The 21,340-nt window shown below is 46.2% G+C and overlaps 1 protein-coding gene across 1 annotated transcript in view; it reads left to right on the plus strand.

Annotated features, from left to right (window-relative positions):
- The first annotated feature begins 211 nt into the window (after window positions 1-211).
- Window positions 212-21,340, plus strand: part of LOC119168732 (uncharacterized) — a 92,077-nt gene continuing 70,948 nt past the window's right edge. Inside the window, exon 1 of the mRNA XM_075865269.1 lies at window positions 212-1,841. Within this exon, the coding sequence (XP_075721384.1) occupies window positions 1,605-1,841 (237 nt within the window). The 5' untranslated portion in view covers window positions 212-1,604. The remainder of the gene's footprint in view (window positions 1,842-21,340) is intronic.

Raw genomic sequence — 21,340 nt, forward strand, 5'->3', positions numbered from 1 at the left:
TATCAACTGAGTCAACAAACCTCGATCAAGCCCAACTTCATCACGTCACCAGCATCAGATATAAAAGGCTCCCAGCCACAGCGCAGCTTCAGTGGGCATGGTGGCAGCAGCGACAACAAAATGGTCACGCGGTGCTTCTTTGTTGTGCAGTTTATGGCCAGCCTTGTGGATTCCCCGGCACTTTGCCTGAACGGCGCGGCGGTTTGGAATGCGTCAACTTGCGCAAACCAACACGCAGATCACCGCAGATATATGCAGTCCGCCCTTCCTGTCTTGCAGCTGAAAGATCAACTTAGTTCAACTATTGTGCCTGCGCTGTCCCCAAGTACCTATGCTGACTATCAACTTAGTCAACAAACCTTGATCAAGCGCAACTTCATCACGTCACCAGCATCGGATATAAAAGGCTCCTAGCCACAGCGTAGCTTCAGTGGGCAAAATGGTAGCAGCAACAACACAATGATCACGCGGTGCTTCTTTATTGAGCAGTTTCTGGCCAGCCTTGTGGATTCCCCGGCACTCTGCCTGAACGGCGCGGCGGTTTGGAATGTGTCAACTTGCGCAAACCAACACGCAGATCATCGCAGATATATGCAGTCCGCCCTTCCTGTCTTGCAGCCGAAAGATCGACTTAGTTCAACTATTGTGCCTGCGCTGTCCCCAAGTATCTACGCTGACTATCAACTGAGTCAACAAACCTTGATCAAGCCCAACTTCATCACGTCACCAGCATCGGATATAAAAGGCTCAAGCCACAGCGTAGCTTCAGTGGGCAAAATGGCAGCAGCGACAACACAACGCTCACGCGGTGCTTCTTTATTGTGCAGTTTCTGGCCGGCCTTGTGGATTCCCCGGCACTCTGCCTGAACGGCGCGGCGGTGCAGAATGCGTCAACTTGCGCAAACCAACACGCAGATCACCGCAGATTTATGCAGTCCGCCCTTCCTGTCTTGCAGCCAAAAGATCGATTTAGTTCAACTATTGTGCCTGCGCTGTCCCCAAGTATCTACGCTGACTATCAACTGAGTCAACAAACCTTGATCAAGCCCAACTTCATCACGTCACCAGCATCGGATATAAAAGGCTCAAGCCACAGCGTAGCTTCAGTGGGCAAAATGGCAGCAGCGACAACACAACGCTCACGCGGTGCTTCTTTATTGTGCAGTTTCTGGCCGGCCTTGTGGATTCCCTGGCACTCTGCCTGAACGGCGCGGCGGTTTAGAATGCGTCAACTTGCGCAAACCAACACGCAGATCACCGCAGATATAGCAGTCCGCCCTTCCTGTCTTGCAGCCAAAAGATCGATTTAGTTCAACTATTGTGCCTGCGCTGTCCCCAAGTATCTACGCTGACTATCAACTGAGTCAACAAACCTTGATCAAGCCCAACTTCATCACGTCACCAGCATCGGATATAAAAGGCTCAAGCCACAGCGTAGCTTCAGTGGGCAAAATGGCAGCAGCGACAACACAAAGCTCACACGGTGCTTCTTTATTGTGCAGTTTCCGGCCAGCCTTGTGGATTCCCCGGCACTCTGCCTGAACGGCGCGGCGGTGCAGAATGCGTCAACTTGCGCAAACCAACACGCAGATCCCCGCAGTTATATGCAGTCCGCCCTTCCTGTCTTGCAGCCGAAAGATCGACTTAGTTCAACTATTGTGCCTGTGCTTTCCCCAAGTATCTACGCTGACTATAAACTGGGTCAACAAACCTTGATCAAGCCCAACCTTATCACGTCACCAGCATCGGATATAAAATGCTCCCAGCCACAGCACAGCTTCAGTGGGCAAAATGGCAGCAGCGACAATGCAATGCTCACATGGTGCTTCTTTATTGTGCAGGTATGTTATTTGGACAACGCACACTCTACCCGTTCAAATGATCGTTTCTTGCTGCTTCTCTGTTGCCCACAGACCGTTGTATCTCTATATACTTCCATTTATGCTAGCTTGTGTACTGTTTGAGTTCTCTGTGCTTGAGTGGAGACGTCGAGCTAAACTCTGGGCCAAGGGGTATAAAAGGTACCTCTACTAGTAATTCCGGCACTGACTCTGGAGTATCTACTCTGTTACCTAGTGGGGATGTGCGCGGAGCCAATAGCCATGTGGTATCCATAGATAGTGAACCTTCTGTTTCTGCCATGTTTTCCGGCTTGCTGGCTGGGCAAAATAAAATAGCCCAGGATATTGCTAAGCTTCGTTTTTCAGTCAATTCGCACTTTGAGGCTGTTGAGTCGCGACTTAATGCTCTAGATTCGTCCAGTACCATGTTAACGCATCTAAAGATATGGTAGAAGATTTAAAAAGCTCAGTTTGTTCTCTTAATAAGAAGGTGATTACGGTCACGACTCAGAACGATGACCTAGAAAATAGAATGCGCCGTAATAACTTGATTCTTCACGGTATTCCTGAATCTCCAGATGATGATAATAAGGCATTGACCAACGTTGTTTCAAAATTTTTCACGGAAACTCTGAGCATGAATTGCCCACAAATCGAAAGGTGTCATAGGTTAGGTAGACGTCACACAGGCCCCACCCGCCCTATCATTTTCAGGCTGTTGGATTTTCACGGGAAAATTCATATTCTTAAATACGCATCAAAGCTGAAGGGCTCTGATCAACGCATATCCGAAGACTCACGTTTCATCAGAAGAAAGCTATGGGAGGCAACCAGAACCCATCGCAACAGCGGCTCTTCCGTGCGCATTGTTTACAACCACGTGTTCATTGATAACATACGCTACAACTGAGACGCGCAGTCTAACACAATTTTTCAGTCTCGTAATCGCGATACTGTGGTAGTGGCATCTCCTTCGGCCACTATTCCTACTTTTTGTTGACGCCTCCATGGTTTCCCTGATAATCTTCGTATTTTAAATATTAATGCAAGAATTTTAGTCAACAAGTTTCCTGATTTCTTGTCACTAACTTTGTTCTACTCCCCTCATGTCATCAGTGTCACGGAAACTTGGTTTCATAACGAAAATATTTATGCCGAGATTTCGCTGCCGAGCTTCAATGTCGTAAGAAGTGGTCGAATTGATGGTAGAGGTGGTGGCGTTGCTTTATAATTACATTCCGACTTCAAGTTTCCTGTTCTTGATGCTCCGTCTCAAACTGAATCGGTTTGGTGTAAAGTTTACTTTGAAACATTGGCTTTTGTTATTGGTGTTTTTTACCGTCCGCCTAACCTGACCGCGGACTCTGGTTTCTCTGAGTGCACTCGTCCAAGAAATAGCTCCTCATTCGCCAAATCTAATATGTATGGGCGATTTTAATGTCCCCGATATAAACTGGACGTCGTTATCTCTGCTAGGTCATGCTTCCCAACCTCACAGAGAAACATTGAACTTTTCACTAACTTCCGGCCTAAAGCAAATAGTCACTGATGCCACAAGAGGCACGGCGATTTTAGATCTTGTCTTCTTCAGCCCTGGAGTCTGCGATTATGGTTATGTGTGCACTGTTGTGGATGGCATATGGGATCATAAAGCTGTTTTTGCATCTATTTTATTTCCTATACTGAAGGCCCGATACATCTATTCTACTTTCCGCAATATGAGCCATGCTGACAATATTGGTATTATTGAAACACTTAGCACTTCTTTTGCCCAGTTTGAAGCGATTAGTATTTCCGAAGATGTTGATACTTTAACAAAATTCTTCAGTGATCTTCTTTCAAAGTGAATTATACGTTTTGTACCGTTAAAAACAAAAAAAAAGACGAATTCAGAGTTGACTTGGATCACACGGGAAATTTTGCACCTGTCGCGATGACTTGGGCGTTTTTCGGTGTGCTAAACGCATTGGTGATGCTGTTCTTGCCGCACAATTCATTGCTCTGAAAGAGAAACTTCGAAGCAATACAAATGCTGCTCGTGATTTTTACTATCAAGTAACACTCCCCGGTTTGCTTAGAAATGATCCGCGTAAATTTGGGAAGTCTGTCCTACCAATGGACTCTACCATTGACACATTTGAAATAAATGGCACAGTTACAGGCGATACAGCTCTTATTGCAGATGCATTCAATAATTACTTTATATCTGTTTTTACACTTGATAACTTCATTGTTCCTCCTTTTATAGGGCATACTCGCAGTTCTATTGACGATATTGTTGTTTCAAACCAGGGTGTGCTGAATCTCATTTTAAAACATCCGAAGAAGAAAGGTAGTCCTGATTATATAGACAACGAATTCCCCATTAGGTACTCCTCATAGACTAGTCGGTATTTAACCATTATCTTTCAGAAATCTCTCTCGACATCTGTTGTTCCTACAACATGGAAATCGGCTAAAATTCTTCCGTTATACAAATCCGGAAAAAAAGCAGTCCTTATGGAACTATAGACCCATCTCTATCACATCCCATTCTTGTAAAACACTCGAACACATACCGTATAAACCGGAATATAGGTCGAGATATTTTCAATAAAGCAACGAGCTGAAGTCACCTCTCGTCTTATATAGCGATGTCTAGCTGACAGTGCACCGCTGTCTGCCAACATGTATGTGGCTTGCATGTGCATGAAAAGCTGGACGCGGTCATATTCGCATTCAAATCCAATAGCAAGTTGGTTATTTTACTCTCTTGCCTGTTGTGTTTTGTGTTCGTGATTTGCCTCCGATCTGTTCTAAGTTCTCGTTCTGCTTGACCTTGTGTTTCATTTTCATTGGTCTTTTTTTCGTTCACTGAATATGGGTAGCGGTACGAGAAGGCAGTACTTCGCTGCGTTTAAACTAGAGGTTGTTGAGTTCGCAGGAGTGAATAGGAATATGGCTCCTCAGCGCCACCTTGGTGTACCAGAAAAAATCGTGCGCTATTGGAGGGTGCAGAAAGAGAAGCTGCAGATGTGCGATCCTCGGAAAATGCCATATCGTGGGCGAAGCAGCTGGAGAATCGCTAGGGAACTTTGTATAGGAAGTTAATGCGTGCTCGCGGCCAGTGACCGTGGATACCATTCGCAAGAAAGCTGTAGAACTCGCTCGAGGAGTTGGGCTCACGAGAGAAGAGTTTCATGCACCTAACCCTTGGGTGCATCGACTCATGAGACGCAAAAGATTTTCTTTCCGGTGGCGCACATCCATCTGTCAGAAGTTTCCAGACGAGTTCGAGGACAAGCTTATAAACTTTCAGGGCTTCATGAACCGGCTTCAGGAGCAGAACAACTACATGACTGGGCAGATTGACAATGCTGATGAGACCCCCGTGTGGTTTGACATGCCTTCATCGACCATGATCACGCAGCGTGGCACCAAGAATATGAAGCTGCTGTCCACTGGCAACGAGCACTCGCGCTTCACTCTCATGTTGGCATGCATGGCAGAGGGTAGAAAGCTTCCGCCCTTCATCATTCTCAAACGTAAGACAATGCCGAAAGAAGTGTTCCCGCCCAGTGTTGTCTTTCGCATCAACAAAAAGGGATACATGAACGAGGCCATGATGCTCGAATGGATACGAGAAGTCTGAAACCGTCAGCCAGGTGCAATGCTGCATCTTTGCAGCATACTTGTGTTAGATGCGTTTTGTGGTCACTTAACCGACGCTGTGAAGCGCTCACTGGGCGATGAAAAAATGGACCTCGCCGTGATACCAGATGGTATGACGTCCACCCTCCAACCGATCGATGTTGTGCTAAACAAGCCCTTCAAGGGCCGAGTGCGTCTGGAGTACCAAAAGTGGATGTCCAGCGACAACTCAAAGACACTGACGGGCCGCCTACAGAGGCCTGCGCTTGCGACTGTTTGTGACTGGGTGCTTTCCGCCTGGCGTTTCTTGCCATATTCGATGCTGGAAAATGCCTTTAAGAAATGTTCCATCAGCAACTCGCTGTATGGCACGAAAGAAAACGCACTGTGGGAGGCGGCCAGCGACAAACTCTCATCTTCAGAACAGAGTGGTGCTCGGTCTGACGAATAGGAACAGTTGTGATGGTGGTTGAAGGGAGCTCCGATGATCGGTGTGCGGTGCAACCAATTCGCAAATGAATATGGTTCGGCAATTTCGGGTTGTTTTACTTTTTTCTTTTTCGGTAACCAGAACTTGGGGGTAGAACTATATTCCCACTCGACCTATAGTCCGGTATATACGGTAATTTTCAAGCAAATCATAGCATTTTCAGATTGCAATAATGTTTTAACTGAGGCTCAGCATGGTTTTCGACGCAGGTTTAGTACCATAACCCAGCTCAGTGAATTCGCTCATGACATCCTCCCGGTCCTTGACGCTGGTGATCAAATTGACTTTTCTAAAGCTTTTGACACTGTTTCACATTACGAACTGCTAAAAAAGCTCACTGTTATTTTTAAAAACGAAGCATTAGTAAACTGGACTTCTTCTTTCCTACCCAATAGGTCTCAGTACGTACTATTCAAGTCTTCTCATTCCTCCACTGCCACTGTAACGTCTGGCGTCCCTCAAGGTTCAATATTAGGCCCTCTTTTATTTCTAATTTTCATTAACAATCTGCCAGTAATGTTCCTGTTAAAATCTGCATGTATGCTGATGATTGTGTTTTGTATCATACGATTAAAACTGGTCATGATTACATCATTCTTAACGATTCATTCGCTTTATTTTAATCATGGTGTGACACTTGGCAAATGCAAATCAACTTCCGAAAAACGGTATATATGTCATTTTTCAAGCATTCTTCCCCCTCTCCATTTACCTATTCGCTTGATGGTTGCCCTCTTGGAATTGTTTCAAAATACAAATATCTAGGCCTCCTTTTCAATCAGTCTTTACCTTGGTCTCAACACATAAATCTCATGTGCAACCGTGCGCTTAGAAAATTAGGTTACCTACAATGCACTTTACGTTCAGCACTTCTCAGCATATGACTCCTCACTTATAAAACACTGGTTCGTCAAATATTGGAATATTCATCTGTTGTGTGGAACCCACACAAGATTTCGGACATCAACAAAATTTAATCTGTTCAGAAGAAAGCTGTACGATTCATTTATCATCGCTCTGACAGGTATTTTTCAACAAGTTCTCATCTTCGTATCTTACAGCTTACCAGTCTCTCTTCCCGTCGACACGTTAAATGTTTGAAGTTTCTTTATACCTTAATTAATTCCCCACGGTTCCCTTTACTCAGCAAATATATAGCACACGCTAAACCAACGACAACCCAAAATTACCATGAGTTAAACATGTCTACTTTCGTTAATCGTGCGGTGGCGTTTAAATATAGTTTTTTTTGTTCATTCTATTGCATTGTAAAATTCTTTACCTGGTTACGTTCGATCTTTATCACTGGATGAATTTTTATTGTATATTAATCACCATTGATGTAGAGCGCACTTGTTATGCTGTTCTGTGTATGTGCTTGCCCACTGCTGCGATAGTCCTGCGCGGCTGCAGTATGTTGAAATAAATAAATAAAACAATGTTAGAAATGGCAGAGAAGACCACCTTGCAATTCATTGCGGTGATTGTCAATGTAGTCCTGATTTTCAAGCCAGTTTTGTTGTCACCAGAAGCAATGATAAACAGGTTGAGTTAATCATTGAGGCCAGAAGAATCATCAAGCAGGCGATAAATGTGTCCGCAGGCTTTAATTTCAACATCACCAAAGAAGGTGTTCTACTTGCACCGACGATTTGTGACACCACAAGGTGTCTTTATACAGTAAATGTTCATTAATTCAGACGTATTTTTTGGTCCTGGCCAGTACTTGCGTTCCTTCGGTCACATTTGCCGCAACCTGGTTCAGTTCAGATGAACCTCAGAGTGGGTTAAGTGCCGAAAACACGCGATGCAAGGAATGAAAATGGCATTTGCACACAGCCAAAAGGGCCGCAGGCTTCAAAAAGGCATGGTCACCATCCACAATTGCGTTCTTGATAAGGCATGGCTTTGGGTTCAGAGTATGTTTCGTATAGCGACACAGGGGTCTTTAGCCCTGTTCATATTGTGAAATAAGTAGCAAATGACTAAAATTGTGGTATCTAAGTTTTAATTAGAGAAATGAAAATGCATTAATGTAATAAACATTTATTCATTTTTAGGGGCAAAGCACCTTAATGTGTAGGCTTATAGGCGCGTCATGTAGTCACGGTCCATCGTAAATGGCGAGTGTGGGGGCTGCGTCATATAGGAAGGAAGAACATTGCCACCGAGGGGCGCTTTGCGTCATTTGGCGCACGAGTTTTGTCCGAAACTCTGTCACCTCCGGTCCACTAAAAATGAAGAAGGCAACAGTTGGCCCAACAAATAACCGTTGACGTTAGTGGAGCTCAAGCACCCTTTCCTATATGCTGTCGGGAACTGAAACCGGGCATGTTAGAAAGAAAAATAAGCATCTTCGGATAAACTGCAGTCAGTTTTTCGACGACCTTCGTGGAGCAGAAATACCGTTGCCTCGGCATGCCCGGTTTAGCACTACTAGTGCCTCATTAAAAAAAGCTCTCTCAAAACACTGCATGCTTTGCCCCTCTCAAACTTTCACGCTATTGAAACACGCTTTCCTACACGCCTCTCTTGATTTTTATTTGATAATTTCAAGAATTCAGCATTTAGTTATTTCGAACAGTTTTTCAGGTCCTGTGAAGCTCGAGTTAAGGAGCTTTCACTGAATATACTTTGCTCGTTTCGTAATAAATGCTGTAGGAAGTAACGTTACGTATGTGTGTACTCTCACTTTTCCAAGTCATCGTTGTCGTGCCTTACACTTCAAATACTGCAAGCAGTGCCAAAATAGCTGACGTCATCCTGCACTTGCCTTCATTTTCTTTGACACAAAAACTTCCTCAGGACTATTGAAACAGGGCATTGCTTCCTCATGCCTGAAGTTAGCTTCGACCTAACCGTGCACACATAAGGTCATTCATAGTTTCAGTCTATAGGTTTCATGACTTACAGTCCAAAGATTCACTTCAAGTTTGCTTCTTCTTGTGGGGTCAACCCTTGAAAGCCTACTGTAATGCCTATGACCAGCTGTAACGTAACGAACTACCAGCTGTAACGAACATGCTGCGTGCACTTTGGTAAATAAATAAATTGCAAACAGCTAGCTCAGCATCATCATCAGCCTGACAACACCCACTGTTAGGCGAAGGCCTCTCTTGTTTTCCACCAATCAGCCCAATCCTGCGCTTGCTGCTGCCATGTTATACTCACAAACTTCCTAATCTCATCTGCCCACCTAACTTTCTGCCTCCCTGTTGCACGTTTGCCTTTTCTCCAAATTCAGTGAATCACCCTTGCTGACCAGCTGTTATCTTACCTGGGTGCTACATTCCTTGCAGATGTACAGACTCTGATCAGCATACGCAGACTCAAAAATTGGCTTAGCCATAACTACGAAATTGCCTGCCTAACTTCAAGTGACCAATACCTGTCGAAGACTAAGGTGATGTATGTTGCAAGTGTGAAGCCCCCCACATGATGGCAGCAAGAGTGACTTACAGTGAAGGGTTAATGTGGAAGCGTGGAAATATTGAAGCAAGTCGGTTGACATGAAAAAAAAAAAGTGCTGACACAGGAGGAAGCTGATGACATTATTCCCAGGATTTTTACTTTCTCTGTTCATTAGTAGTTGGGTGCTTAATTTTAATAAAAAAAGGCAGTGTTTCGATTCACCCGGTGGCGCGAATCTTTTGAGGGCAAAAACGCTCGGTTCACCCAATAGCCGCTTAAAACCGGCTTGACTTGGCTTAAAGTGTATGAATAGACGGCGTTAGAATCGCTGTGTTGGAAAACTTTTTCCAGGCGATTTAGGCATTCTTTATTCTTTGGTTCAGGTAGAGTTTCTCACTAACTTGTGAGACACAGTCTGTAGCGTGTTCATCGTATTCTAGTCGTATTGTTTTTTTTTCTCCGATGTTGGTGTTGAATTGGACTGTAATCTGTTTGAAATGGCGAGAACCGCCTCTGCCCGTGGGGACGTGGTCGCTTTCTGTTGTTAGAAAGTGATTCATACGCAAGTCGCTGCCGCTTTTGGTAATTCCTGTGATGTCGCCGTGTTCAGGAGCTTCTCATCCGTGCTTATCGAGTAGTTAACGGCATTCGCCCGAAGTGTTTGCCCCCAAATCTACAAGCAATGATAACGAGCATAAAATAAAGGCCGCGTGGAATGTGATTTGTGAATGTTGGTCTGACGCATGTACTACTACGCGGATGAATGGTAGGTGCATGCGTGTTGCTTGAGGACCGATCAAACAGCTGGTTAAACGCTGGTCGATCAAACGCTTTCGTTAAAGCTTGTTCTTGCGTAAGTGCGCGAGATAGATGCGGAATGCACAAGTCGGAATCAGAGATGGTTCTTGTCCAAATGGCTTTATTAAGTGGTCGCAGATGATGACAATTTGTTTGCTTAGCAGTGTGTGTTTAGGTTGTGGTAACCAACAGTGAAGGTAGTTGTGTGTGGGTGGGGAAATTAGTTTTCTTTGTTGCGGTGCCTTCCAAACAAATCCGTTGTTTCTTCTCTTCATTGCGTCAATCTTTTGACGTGGCACTAAATTTTGCTATGTGCTCTTCGTGACACTTCCTCTCGCTGTAGAATGCTGTAGTAAAAGTTGACGCAAAAGTTCAGCTGAAGTGTTTCAAGTTCCTTACAGCTATCCACAGCAACATTTCTTTGTCTGTGTGATCAGTTGGACGCACGTTATTTGGCGTGCCTTTGATAACACAAAACTTTTTTTTTCCGTTTACTGAACGGTCTGGGAAAAATCGGGGACATCTGTCCTGACTGGGACAGCGCGGGTAAAGTCTTGGACAGTCCATCAAAATATGGGACGGCTGGTAACACTAGTTTAGGCAAGCGTATAAAAATAGGAAAAATGGAATAAAATAGAAATTTCATTGCTGGGAGCATTGTCGAGCTTAAATTGCTAACCCGTAAAGGTCTTTTTAAAAGTTAACATTGCCGCAATACAGCAGTGTCATGGGGTGAAGTGCTTGCAGTGTATTGCAGTAACGGCTCTGTCGGTAGTACTCCAGCGTAACCCTCATCCTTCACTTGACAGAGCAGATGCTGTCGCTTGGCCGCAACTACAGACCAATTCATTTCCGTGTCTTTATATGCTAAATAGCTTTCATCCGACTCTCTACCCCTCCTACGGCCCCTTCTGTGGATCCGTACCGACGGTGTACCACTCCACGTGGGAATTCTCTGCCCCACACGGCGTTCCTCCCAATCCCAATCCCACCCCTTCCTCTTGGGAGTCTCACTGATCAGCTTACGCCGGCAGAAGCAGCAGCAGCTGGTCCAGCGGGCTCGCAGGGTCGCGCAAGGCAATGGAGCCCTGGACTGAGGGCCCTACCCAAAGAAGGCTCAGTGTGCATTTGTTATTTATAAATGTTTATTCTCTCTCTCTCTCTCTCTCTCTACTGCAGTAAAGCACACATAACGCGTATGTGTGTGTGTAAAATGGAAGCGTAGCACTGCTATTAGGCCTAATGTGATGCGCCGTGCTTTGTCTCATTACTGGTCATGCGGCAGACGGCATCGGCACCAACTTCAACCTTTGTAAAGAGTCCATATGTTCCCCCCATAATTTTTTTAATTGTGGCAAGCGATTCACACTGCAACAAACTTCTAGTGTATCGCATGAATAATTTAAAATTGTTGCATGGCCGCCAATAAAGAAGTGAAAAATACCTGTGACAGACTCCTTGGTACTCCAGATTTTGTGCCATCAGATATGTGCTCTAAAATGAAAATAATCATTATAATTGAAAGATATTTATTCGAATATAAGGCGGTCACGATTATAAGGCGAGGGGGAAGTTGAAGGACACAAGAGAAAGAAAAAAAGTTTGCACACTAATTTAGGGCGAAAGAAATGAAAGAAAAAAGGCAACTAAATTCCTTACCTTTCAGCAAAGCAGACACCAAATATTCATGAACTATCTGTACACAAAGATATTTATTCGAAGTGAGTCGAAAGTGCAACTTAGAAACTATCTTCAGAGGTGGTGGTATCGGAATCTTTCTTATCACTTGCGGACTTAAAGAGGTCGTCATCCTCGGTGCCATCAAGAGCATTTGAAATGCAGCACTTGCGGAACGATGCCGCAACCATGGCTTCGAAGATCGCTGCCCAAGCGTCGACCACCAATTGGGCGAGCATGGCTGGGGATGCCCGCTTTAGACGTCCCGACGGCGTCAGGGCCACAGTGTCAGACGCCATCCATTCATTGTACAGCCGTCTGACGTGTGCCTTAAAGGGCTTGTTAAGGCAAACGTCAAGCGGCTGTAGTTGGCTTGTCAGGCCTCCCGGGATGACGACCAGCTCCGTCCGGTTGTCGATGAGCTTCTTTTTCACACCTTCCCTGAGGTGCCCGCGGAATGCGTCGACGACCAGCATTGACCTTCGGGCGAGCAGTGCCCCAGGTCTTCGGCACCACACCGACTTTACCCAGTCCCGAACAAGCTCTTCCATCATCCACCCCTTCTCCTGGCAACGAATGTGGACGTTCTGCGGGAACACCTCGTTCTTTCGCATGGTCTTTCTGTTCAGGATGATGTAGGGGGGCAACTTCCGCCCATCGGCGGTGCAGGCTAACATCACGGTTATCCGAGCTTTCTCGTTGCCTGTAGTGTGCAGAATCACTTCGCGATCACCTTTTAGATGGATTTTCTGGGCCGACGGCATGTCAAAAAAAAATTGGAGTTTCGTCGGCATTGCCAATCTGCCCATGGTCGCGTCGCAGGCCGATAACATATCTTTGAAAAGAAATTAGTTTTTCTTCGTAGTCTTCTGGCAACTTCTGCATCATGGAGGTCCGCCTTCGCAACGAAAACCCGGGCCCCTTCATGTACTTCTGCACCCAGCCCCGGCTGGCTTTGAACTTGAGAGCGGGGATGCCACGCTCTCTCGCGATTTCGCGCGCCTTCATCTGCACGATGCCGGCAGTAACGGCCAAACCGTGGCACCTTATCTCTTTGACAGAGTCCGTCAGCACTTCTTCCATTTCGGGAAACGCTCCCTTTCGCGGGCCACGGAAAGCCTTCCTCGCAGCGGCGCATGCTAAGAGCACCGTCTTCTGTTTGCGCCAACGACGCACGTTGTTTTCCGGAAGGTCGAACTTCCGATCCACCGCGCAGTTTCCAGTGGCTTCCGCCTCTGCTATGACTTTCCTCTTGAAGGCTGCATCGTAGTGGATACGACTCGCCATTGCGCTGGTCGCATAAATAAGAAACAGGCACTAAGAAAGAAAATCTTGCAGCAGGGACTCCAGCACTCTAACAAAAAATGAAAAATGATGTCCCGGCTTGTTTACAAGCTTTGCGGCTGCGGCTACTACTGGCTTGGAGCGGCTACTGCTGGCTCAGCATGTTCACACGGTTAAAGTGAGCTAAAATAGGGTAGTCGGCTTGCTGGGGTCCCCTGCTTGACAACAGGTATGTCACACGTGTGGTGGCGCCACCAGCGACTTCAATGTAGGGCACTGCCTAACGGAGGCGTTGGTACGCAACTGAGATCATGCTTTTTGTGCGCTGTTATCCCATGCACTGGACGGAAATGCGCGCGAATTTCGGGCAGTGTAAACGGTGACGCTGATGTCGCTAAGACAATAAAAATCAAGAAAGAAAACTAGCGTAGAGCTAGGTGCGTAGGTAACCACCTAGAACACTTTAGCATGGTGTATGCAGCTAAACTGTTAGCTCGTTATTTGATGTTAAATGAAACACGCCGAATACCGTCAGTACTCGTGCGAATAAAGCTGTAGAAAACATTCTTTTCATAAACTCTGTCGGCGTAACTCGCGCGATTAAACTGCATGCAAAACTCGATGCATGCAAGGGATGCTGTGCAAACATGAGATGCATTTAAATTCTCTTACAAGTGATAAGCAGCGATGGCGAACTTTTCCAAGCTTACGTTGCGCGGCTATCAATTGTAAACTGGATTCTTTGCATTTCTCGGGCCCTACTTTCGTCACGCACGCCTTTTACGGGCGTCTGAAATTATTAGCGATGCTGACCTTGGCACACACTCGGGAGTACACACCCACAAGCTCTTAATGTTATACATTTCACAGCATTTAAAAATTTTCAGCTGCTCATTCTTTCCGCAGATCTCCATTATCTTGGCTCTGTAATTTGGCTATTTCTGCACGGAATATTCATATGCAAAGACTATAAAAATCCACAGATAAGAAAAACAGGTGGCCACTCTCCCCAAGTACTGGGCACAAGTACATGAAAATTTATTCATCAGATATATATTGGGCACAGTTGCTTACTGGATATTTCTTCTTCAGGAGCAGCGGCTCAACTTTAGATGCTTTGCCTTTTCCCGCTTCTCGGTTCTATCAGAATTAATGCCTTTCACAAAACCGCGTAACAATAAAAAAAGCTGATTAAGTCTTTTGAGAGGCCAGGGGCATGTTGTGCGCGCCCAACTTCTTGGGAAAACTTTTCTTTCACGATTGTCGATACATCCAAAATGCTATCAGAATGCAACTTGTAGCAAGAAAAGCACTCTGTAAACATGTTTTCTAGCTTGCTCACAAAACTGTACAGGTGACTAGATGGATACAACAGTCCACCTTTGTCACGAAAGGTGGTTAGACGAGTGAGCTGAAAATCTTCTCCTTGAGCTGGCATCGTGAGTAGTGTTATGCAAACTTCGCAGTTTGTTTTAATGACACACTTTCGCGCAATATAGCCAGCAACATAAAAGATCAGCCCGGAATCACTTCTAGCAATATGCTGGTTGTTGTCAATAGGTGCTGGCACTATAGGCTCATTCACAGTGCTTGCACGGCCAACTGAATCGTCTTGTGGCAGTGTGTCAGTAGCAGCAGTGATCTCCAGCAATGAAGCTAGCTCGCCGTGGTCACAATTCCCCTACTAACTGTTTTCACGAGACCATAGAATGGCAGACAAGTAATGGTTAGCAAAAACTGAGTTGGCGTGGGGTGGCCGTTGCTGCCGGATGACTGACGTATAATACCAAATAAATTTTCTAATGGGTCTTGGCTGGTCTTTGATGTCAATATGTATTTAAATGCTACTTTCCCTGTCAAATAATACAGCATTTCTAGCACACTGGTTACAGTCACACACAGTCCAGTCACGTAGATTATATGCACGTAGTCCCGTAGCACATACTTCGGCTGAAAATGAAGGTCCCACACAGCAGATGTGTCGTCTAGGGATTTGTCCGTTCCATGAAAATTTCTTTCCCATTGCTTCTTCGGGGCTGCATCCTTCGGAACGCCGAACAAAGACGGCTTCTTGCTGCCCTTCACGTGGACGTAACCTGTACGACAGCCTGGCGCAAAACAGTGGTTTTGCCCCCGCGGAAGCATTTTAACCTCGTTTGAGGGTCACTGCTTGTCAGGCCACATCACTGTTCGCCGAAGAACCTAGGGGATTGAGGATGCAAAGCGCGACGAGTTCTCAAAGTAGCAAAACTCGCACACACTGACCGCCACTCCAAACAGGCAGCAATGCCCCAGCGCCAATGCTCGCTACATTTACTGCGGCGGTGGCGCCACGCCACGGAGGCGCGTCAAAGCCCGTTTGTGTGACATTAGTGGCGTTACCGCAATGCATGGTGCTGGCCGGCGAGTGAGCCTACTACCCTATTCTAGCTCACTTTAACCAACGCGGCAACGCCTCCTCTAGAAAGATGCCTGAGGAATGGCTCGCGCTCCCAGCGGAGTTGGCCTGCCTTCAGTTTTAAAGAAGCTCGCGCGGTGGGGGAGACGCTAGGTGGCGTCGAGCGGATCGAACGCGTTCGTCTCGGCTCCTCAAAATTTTGCCTGTTTTTGCGTTAAACTTCGTGGCTTCTTTAAAACAAACGCAGAGTGTGTCTGGAAGTATGACGTGATCATTTTGACACCAAGTTATCGGGACAACGACACCGATTTCTTCCCTTCTGAAGTGACCAAGGACCTGGCATGCCCGGCCGCCAGGCTAGGACTAGCGGCGGACCGGGGAGCAGTGCATCGACTACCAGCAACTCTCCTGGGCGTGCCAATGCAGCAGCCAATAACCCAACGGACGATGACCAGGTAACGGCAAGGGAAGCCATGGACACGGACGATCAAGATTTGAGCACAGAACTGGGCTCTGCAGAAGATTTCGTCAAATACTCCCCATCGTCTGACGAGGCGATACAAGTGGAGTCAGCCAGCGGCGACGCGAGCGAACACCATGAAGCATCAAAGGGAGCTGACGACGAGGCGAAAGACGGTCAGTGGCAGCTTGCTCTTTCATTACGCGAACGTAAGAGACTAAGGAAGCAAGCGCGGGCCATGGAAGATCCCAGGCAAGTTGGTGATTTACAGCAAACTTCACTAAACCTTACGAAAAGAACAACTAATGACTTAGCGTTTCTGGCAGACAGCAGCTTCAGAGACAGCGAAAAAAACGCGGGCGGCAGTTACGGAACGTCTGAGCGGGCGCACGGGAGTAGACGCGACGCGCCGGATGCCATGAGAGGCCGCCGACGCTCACGCGCGACGCTTCTACCCAAGAATGACATGAAAATTATTATACGGCCCAAACCAGGGCTCGTGGTGAAAGACTTGAAAACATATGAAGTGGCACGAGCGATTGCACGTGCATGTGGAGACGTGGAAATAGGTAGAGGTGACAAATTCCTGTTGCGCCTCCGGAATGAATCCAACATTATCAACGCAAGTACTCCGCACGAGCACGTCGCCGAGCAAATTTTGAAAATCAAGGCGCTCGACCTCAAGAACACCAGACATCTCGTGAATACCTACATTTCTACACCTGAGGGGTTTCTCAAGGGAGTTGTGCACGGACTGGAACGTGAAACACCGGAAGAACTTCTCAACAACCTTAGAGTACGCACACAGGGCGTCACAATCGTGCAAGCACGCATGTTGGGAAAATCTGAGACGGCAATGATAACCTTTATTGGACCCATTGTGCCGCGTTTTGTGTATTACTTTGGTGGTGAGATGCCATGTCTACCATACCAACCCACAAGACAATACTGTAAACTGTGTAAAAGCCAAGGCCACAGGACGGACGTCTGTCCAACACCCACTGTGAATGTGTGTGGCGGCTGCAGGCTTTAAGACCCTCCAAACGACCACGAGTGCGTTCCCAAGTGTGCACTATGTGGCGGGGATCATCCAACGGCGGCAAAAGAATGCACTAAAAGGCTTGAGAAAGTCCCCCAACGGGTAAAAGAACAGGTAAAACAGCTTAGGCACGAAAATGGACAACGATCTCCAGGAATACTGAAGCGTCGGTGGTTCAGCACCGAAAGGCAGGTTATGGATTTAACGGAGGGGTCCGACGCGGGATCACGCTCCGGATCTCGATCCAGTTCCCGCTCGAGATCAAGGTCCAGATCGAATTCCCGAGACCACTTCAGCCCCAAAGGCAACCGGCAAGAAAAAAGCAAGACGAACAAGAACAAGAAGCTCGAGAAGACATCGCAGCAACAGCAGCAGCACCATTACCAACAGCAGCAGCAGCAGAAGCAGCAGCAGCAGCAGCAGCAGCAGCAGCAACAGCAGCAGCAGCAGCAGCAGCAGCAGCAGCAGCAACAACAACAACAACAGCAGCAGCAGCAGCACCACCACCACCACCATCACCACCACCGGAAATTCAGGGTAAGCTGGGCAGCGGCAGCCTCCCAACCTCCTCCAAACCAAGCGCAATCAACACACACACAGCTCGCGCGACTCGAGCGAGAACTAGAGTTAATGCGTGTAAGAATGGGGGATTTAGAAAGAGAAAATAGGCAACTTAGAAGCCAACAAAAGCAGCAGCAGCAACAACCACAAGAGAAACCCAATCAATCTTCCTTGGCAGGACAGCAGCAGCAACAGCAACAAAGCGTATCAATATTGAACGGCGACACTGTGGGGACGATAGCTATTCTGAAAGAAGCCATAAAAGAAACAGTTCTCTCCATCGTTGAACTGGTCATGGGGCAGGTAGACAGAAAACTCGACGTGTTGGAAAGAAAAATTCAAGCGCAACAGATAGAACGCACAAAGACGTTGAGAAAGCATACCAATGGCAGCCACATAAGGGAAAAAGCAGATAAGGCATACAACAGGCCGGGCCTACTTAATATGACACAAGAAGATACTGACAATGCATAAGCAACTAAGAAAAGCTACGGAAGAGTGTGGCATATGGCAGTGGAACTGCCGGGGATTCCGACGAAAAAAGGAACAGCTTTCACAGCTGGTGGCCATGCAGCCGAGGCCACCTGCTGTGATAGCTCTCCAAGAGGTGGGAATAAGGACAAGCATGCAGAGTTATGACACTCATGGTGAAGCTGTGAATAACTACGAATGGAGAGTCGCGACATTAGTCCACAAATCCATAACCGCAATACAGCATAAACCGATAGAAGGAATCGAAATCCCACATATCATTACAGAAATACTATATAAAGGGAAGAAAAAGAAAAGCATTTTCATCCTGAACATTTATAGCCCACCTGGACAAAGAAAGGCAACTTTCGACAAACTATTTGAAGATTCAGCAAAACTAGCGAAGCAGAACACGCTCATAGTGGTGGGGGACTTCAATGCAAAAGACCCAAGCTGGGGATACCTCACTCAGGATGCCAAGGGCAGAAACATAGCCCAGCAAATTGAAATTACAGGTATGACACTCCTGACGGATCCAGCAATGCCAACAAGACTAGGAAACAGTAACTCCAGAGACACGACACCGGATCTAACTATGTGCAAAAATTGTCAATAGGTGGAATGGCACAACACTCTAGAAAAATCTAGGCAGTGATCATTACATATTATGCACCACTATACACACAGATCAGATACGTAAAAAGATTGGCGTTGCCAAAATAACTAATTGGCATGCGTTCAGAAAATCACTGGAGCAAAGGTTGACTGCCTCAGATATAACAAACTTGAATGATTGGTGTGATGAAATAAGGCGTCAAAAAGAAAGGTACAGTAAAAAAAAATTACGCGATCAAGCAATGCCCCTGAGGTCGACTCACACCTACTACGTCTTTGGAAAGCAAGAAGCCTTACGAAAAGATGGAAAAGACAGAAACGTAAGCGTGAATTGAAAGAAAAAATCAAAGATATCACCCAGCGCGCAGAGGATTACGCCAATCAGTTAGCTGCAACTAATTGGGCCAATTTCTGTGATTCACTCAATGGAACGCTGAGTACGGCCAAAACATGGAACATACTTAAAGCCATGATAGACCCCACGAAGACAAAAAACGAAAACAGTAAAGCCGTTGAACGATTGCTGCACTTATACCCAGGTACAAAAGAGGACCTCATTCAAGCCATGCATAAAAAATGCTTTGGGGAAGACGGAGCGACGCCTTCATATCAAGGAAGGTATAAAGGATCACCGCCACCTGATTTAGACAAGCCTTTTACGGACGCTGAGATAAGAGCAGCCATATTTAGTAACAAGAGGAACACAGCCGCGGGTGCAGATAAAATCATCAATGGTATGATCAGGAACCTAAATACGAAGCCATTGAAGCTCTCACTAAATACATAAACAAACATTGGCTGGCTGGAACTGTCCCACCAGAATGGAAACATGCGATTGTAGTCATGGTGCCTAAACCAGGAAAAAAACTTGCCATTGAGAACATGAGACCTATCTCGCTCACGTCCTGCTTAGGAAAAATCTTTGAAAAACTGGGGAGCACCAGGCTCCTCAACCATCTCGAGAAGAACAACCTCATGCCCGAAACTATGTTTGGCTTTCGCTCACACCTTTCTACGCAAGATGTTCTACTACTTTTAAAAGAACAAGTATTAATGGACATCTCTAAGGTTGGGGAAAACGTCGTTATGGCAGTTGACATGAAGGAAGCCTTTGATAACATCAGTCACAAAGCAATACTAGGAGGTCTGGAGGAAGCTAACTGTGGAGAACGAATGTTCGACTACGTCAAAAGTTTTCTTAGTAACAGGACTGCAACAATCAAGCTGGGAGATTACGAATCCGACATCATTAAACCTCCAAACAAAGAAACACCCCAAGGAGCGGTCATTTCACCGACACTTTTCAATGTCGCCATGACAGGCCTTGCAGGAAAACTCAAAGATATTGCCGGTCTACAACATGCGATATATGCAGACTATATTACGGTATGGACAACCACAGGCAGCCTAGCAGAGAAAGAAGATAGGTTACAACAAGCAGCTAACACCATAGAAGAGTACGCAAGGATACGAGGTCTTCAGTGCTCAGCCGAAAAATCAGAGCTCATTCGCTTCACGAAGAGAAAAGCACAGAGGATTGACCCGAATCTAAAGCTGGAAGTCAAGCTCGACGGAAATGTCATTCCGGAGAAAGATACCGTACGTATACTAGGAATGTGGCTTCAAGCTAATCAGAGATGTCTGCACACACTAAATCAACTCAAAGCATCAGTACAGCACATGTCACGTATCATCTCGCGAATAACAAACAACCATAAAGGCATGAGAGAACAAGATACCCTAAAATTGGTAAAAAGCCTCGTCATCAGTCGCATTACATACTCGCTTCCATATCAAATTATGAACAGGGAAGAGAAGGAAAAGGCAAACCAAATAATTAGAATGGCCTACAAGACAGCCCTGAGATTACCGCGGAATACTTCAAACGACAAGCTGCTGGCACTTGGTCTTCATAACACAATTGAAGAATTATCCGAGGCCAAGTTACTAGCGCAAGAAAATTGCCTTCTCCAGAGCCCAACGGGCAGAGCAGTCCTAACAAAACTACGGCGCGATACTTTATTACATACACACCAAGAAACTAAAGAAGTACCAAGCGAATTCAGAAAATGGTACACCGTATTGCCAATACCAAGCAACATGGATCCTACTCTGCATGCTGGAAGAAGAAAGGCAAGGGCTGACTACTTGGACAGAAAGACAAGATTTTTGAACATGACCAGATTCAATGACGCCGCGCCTTATCAGACCAATGCGAAGAGATATGTGTGTGTAGCCACCGACCATAGAGGGAAAATTACAGCCTGCGCTTCAATAGATCAGGCGTCGACAACACAAGCAGAAGAAGTTGCCATAGCACTCGCAATAAAAGAGGGATGGACGCGCAACGCTCCATTAACAATCATTTCAGATTCGCAAAAAGCTTGCAGAAACTATCTAAAGGGTAAAATTGGAGCACAAGCGCTCCGTATATTGGTTGGAACAGGATGGGACCTGACAGTGAAATACGTACAGGCTGTGACTTGGGCACCGGGGCACGAGGGTGTGACAGGGAACCTGCGCGCGGATGAGGCGGCTCGAGGCTTCACAAATCACCGAGCCACTCAAGCCAATGCAAGTGATGACCCTACACCCCTGGACCCTTGCTTCGCAACAATTTTAAAGTACTACAGAGAAAATAGGCAGCTGTATCCACGTCCTCACA

This window comes from Rhipicephalus microplus, chromosome 6 (genome assembly GCF_043290135.1).
Source record: "Rhipicephalus microplus isolate Deutch F79 chromosome 6, USDA_Rmic, whole genome shotgun sequence".
Classification (NCBI taxonomy): Eukaryota; Metazoa; Arthropoda; class Arachnida; order Ixodida; family Ixodidae; genus Rhipicephalus; species Rhipicephalus microplus.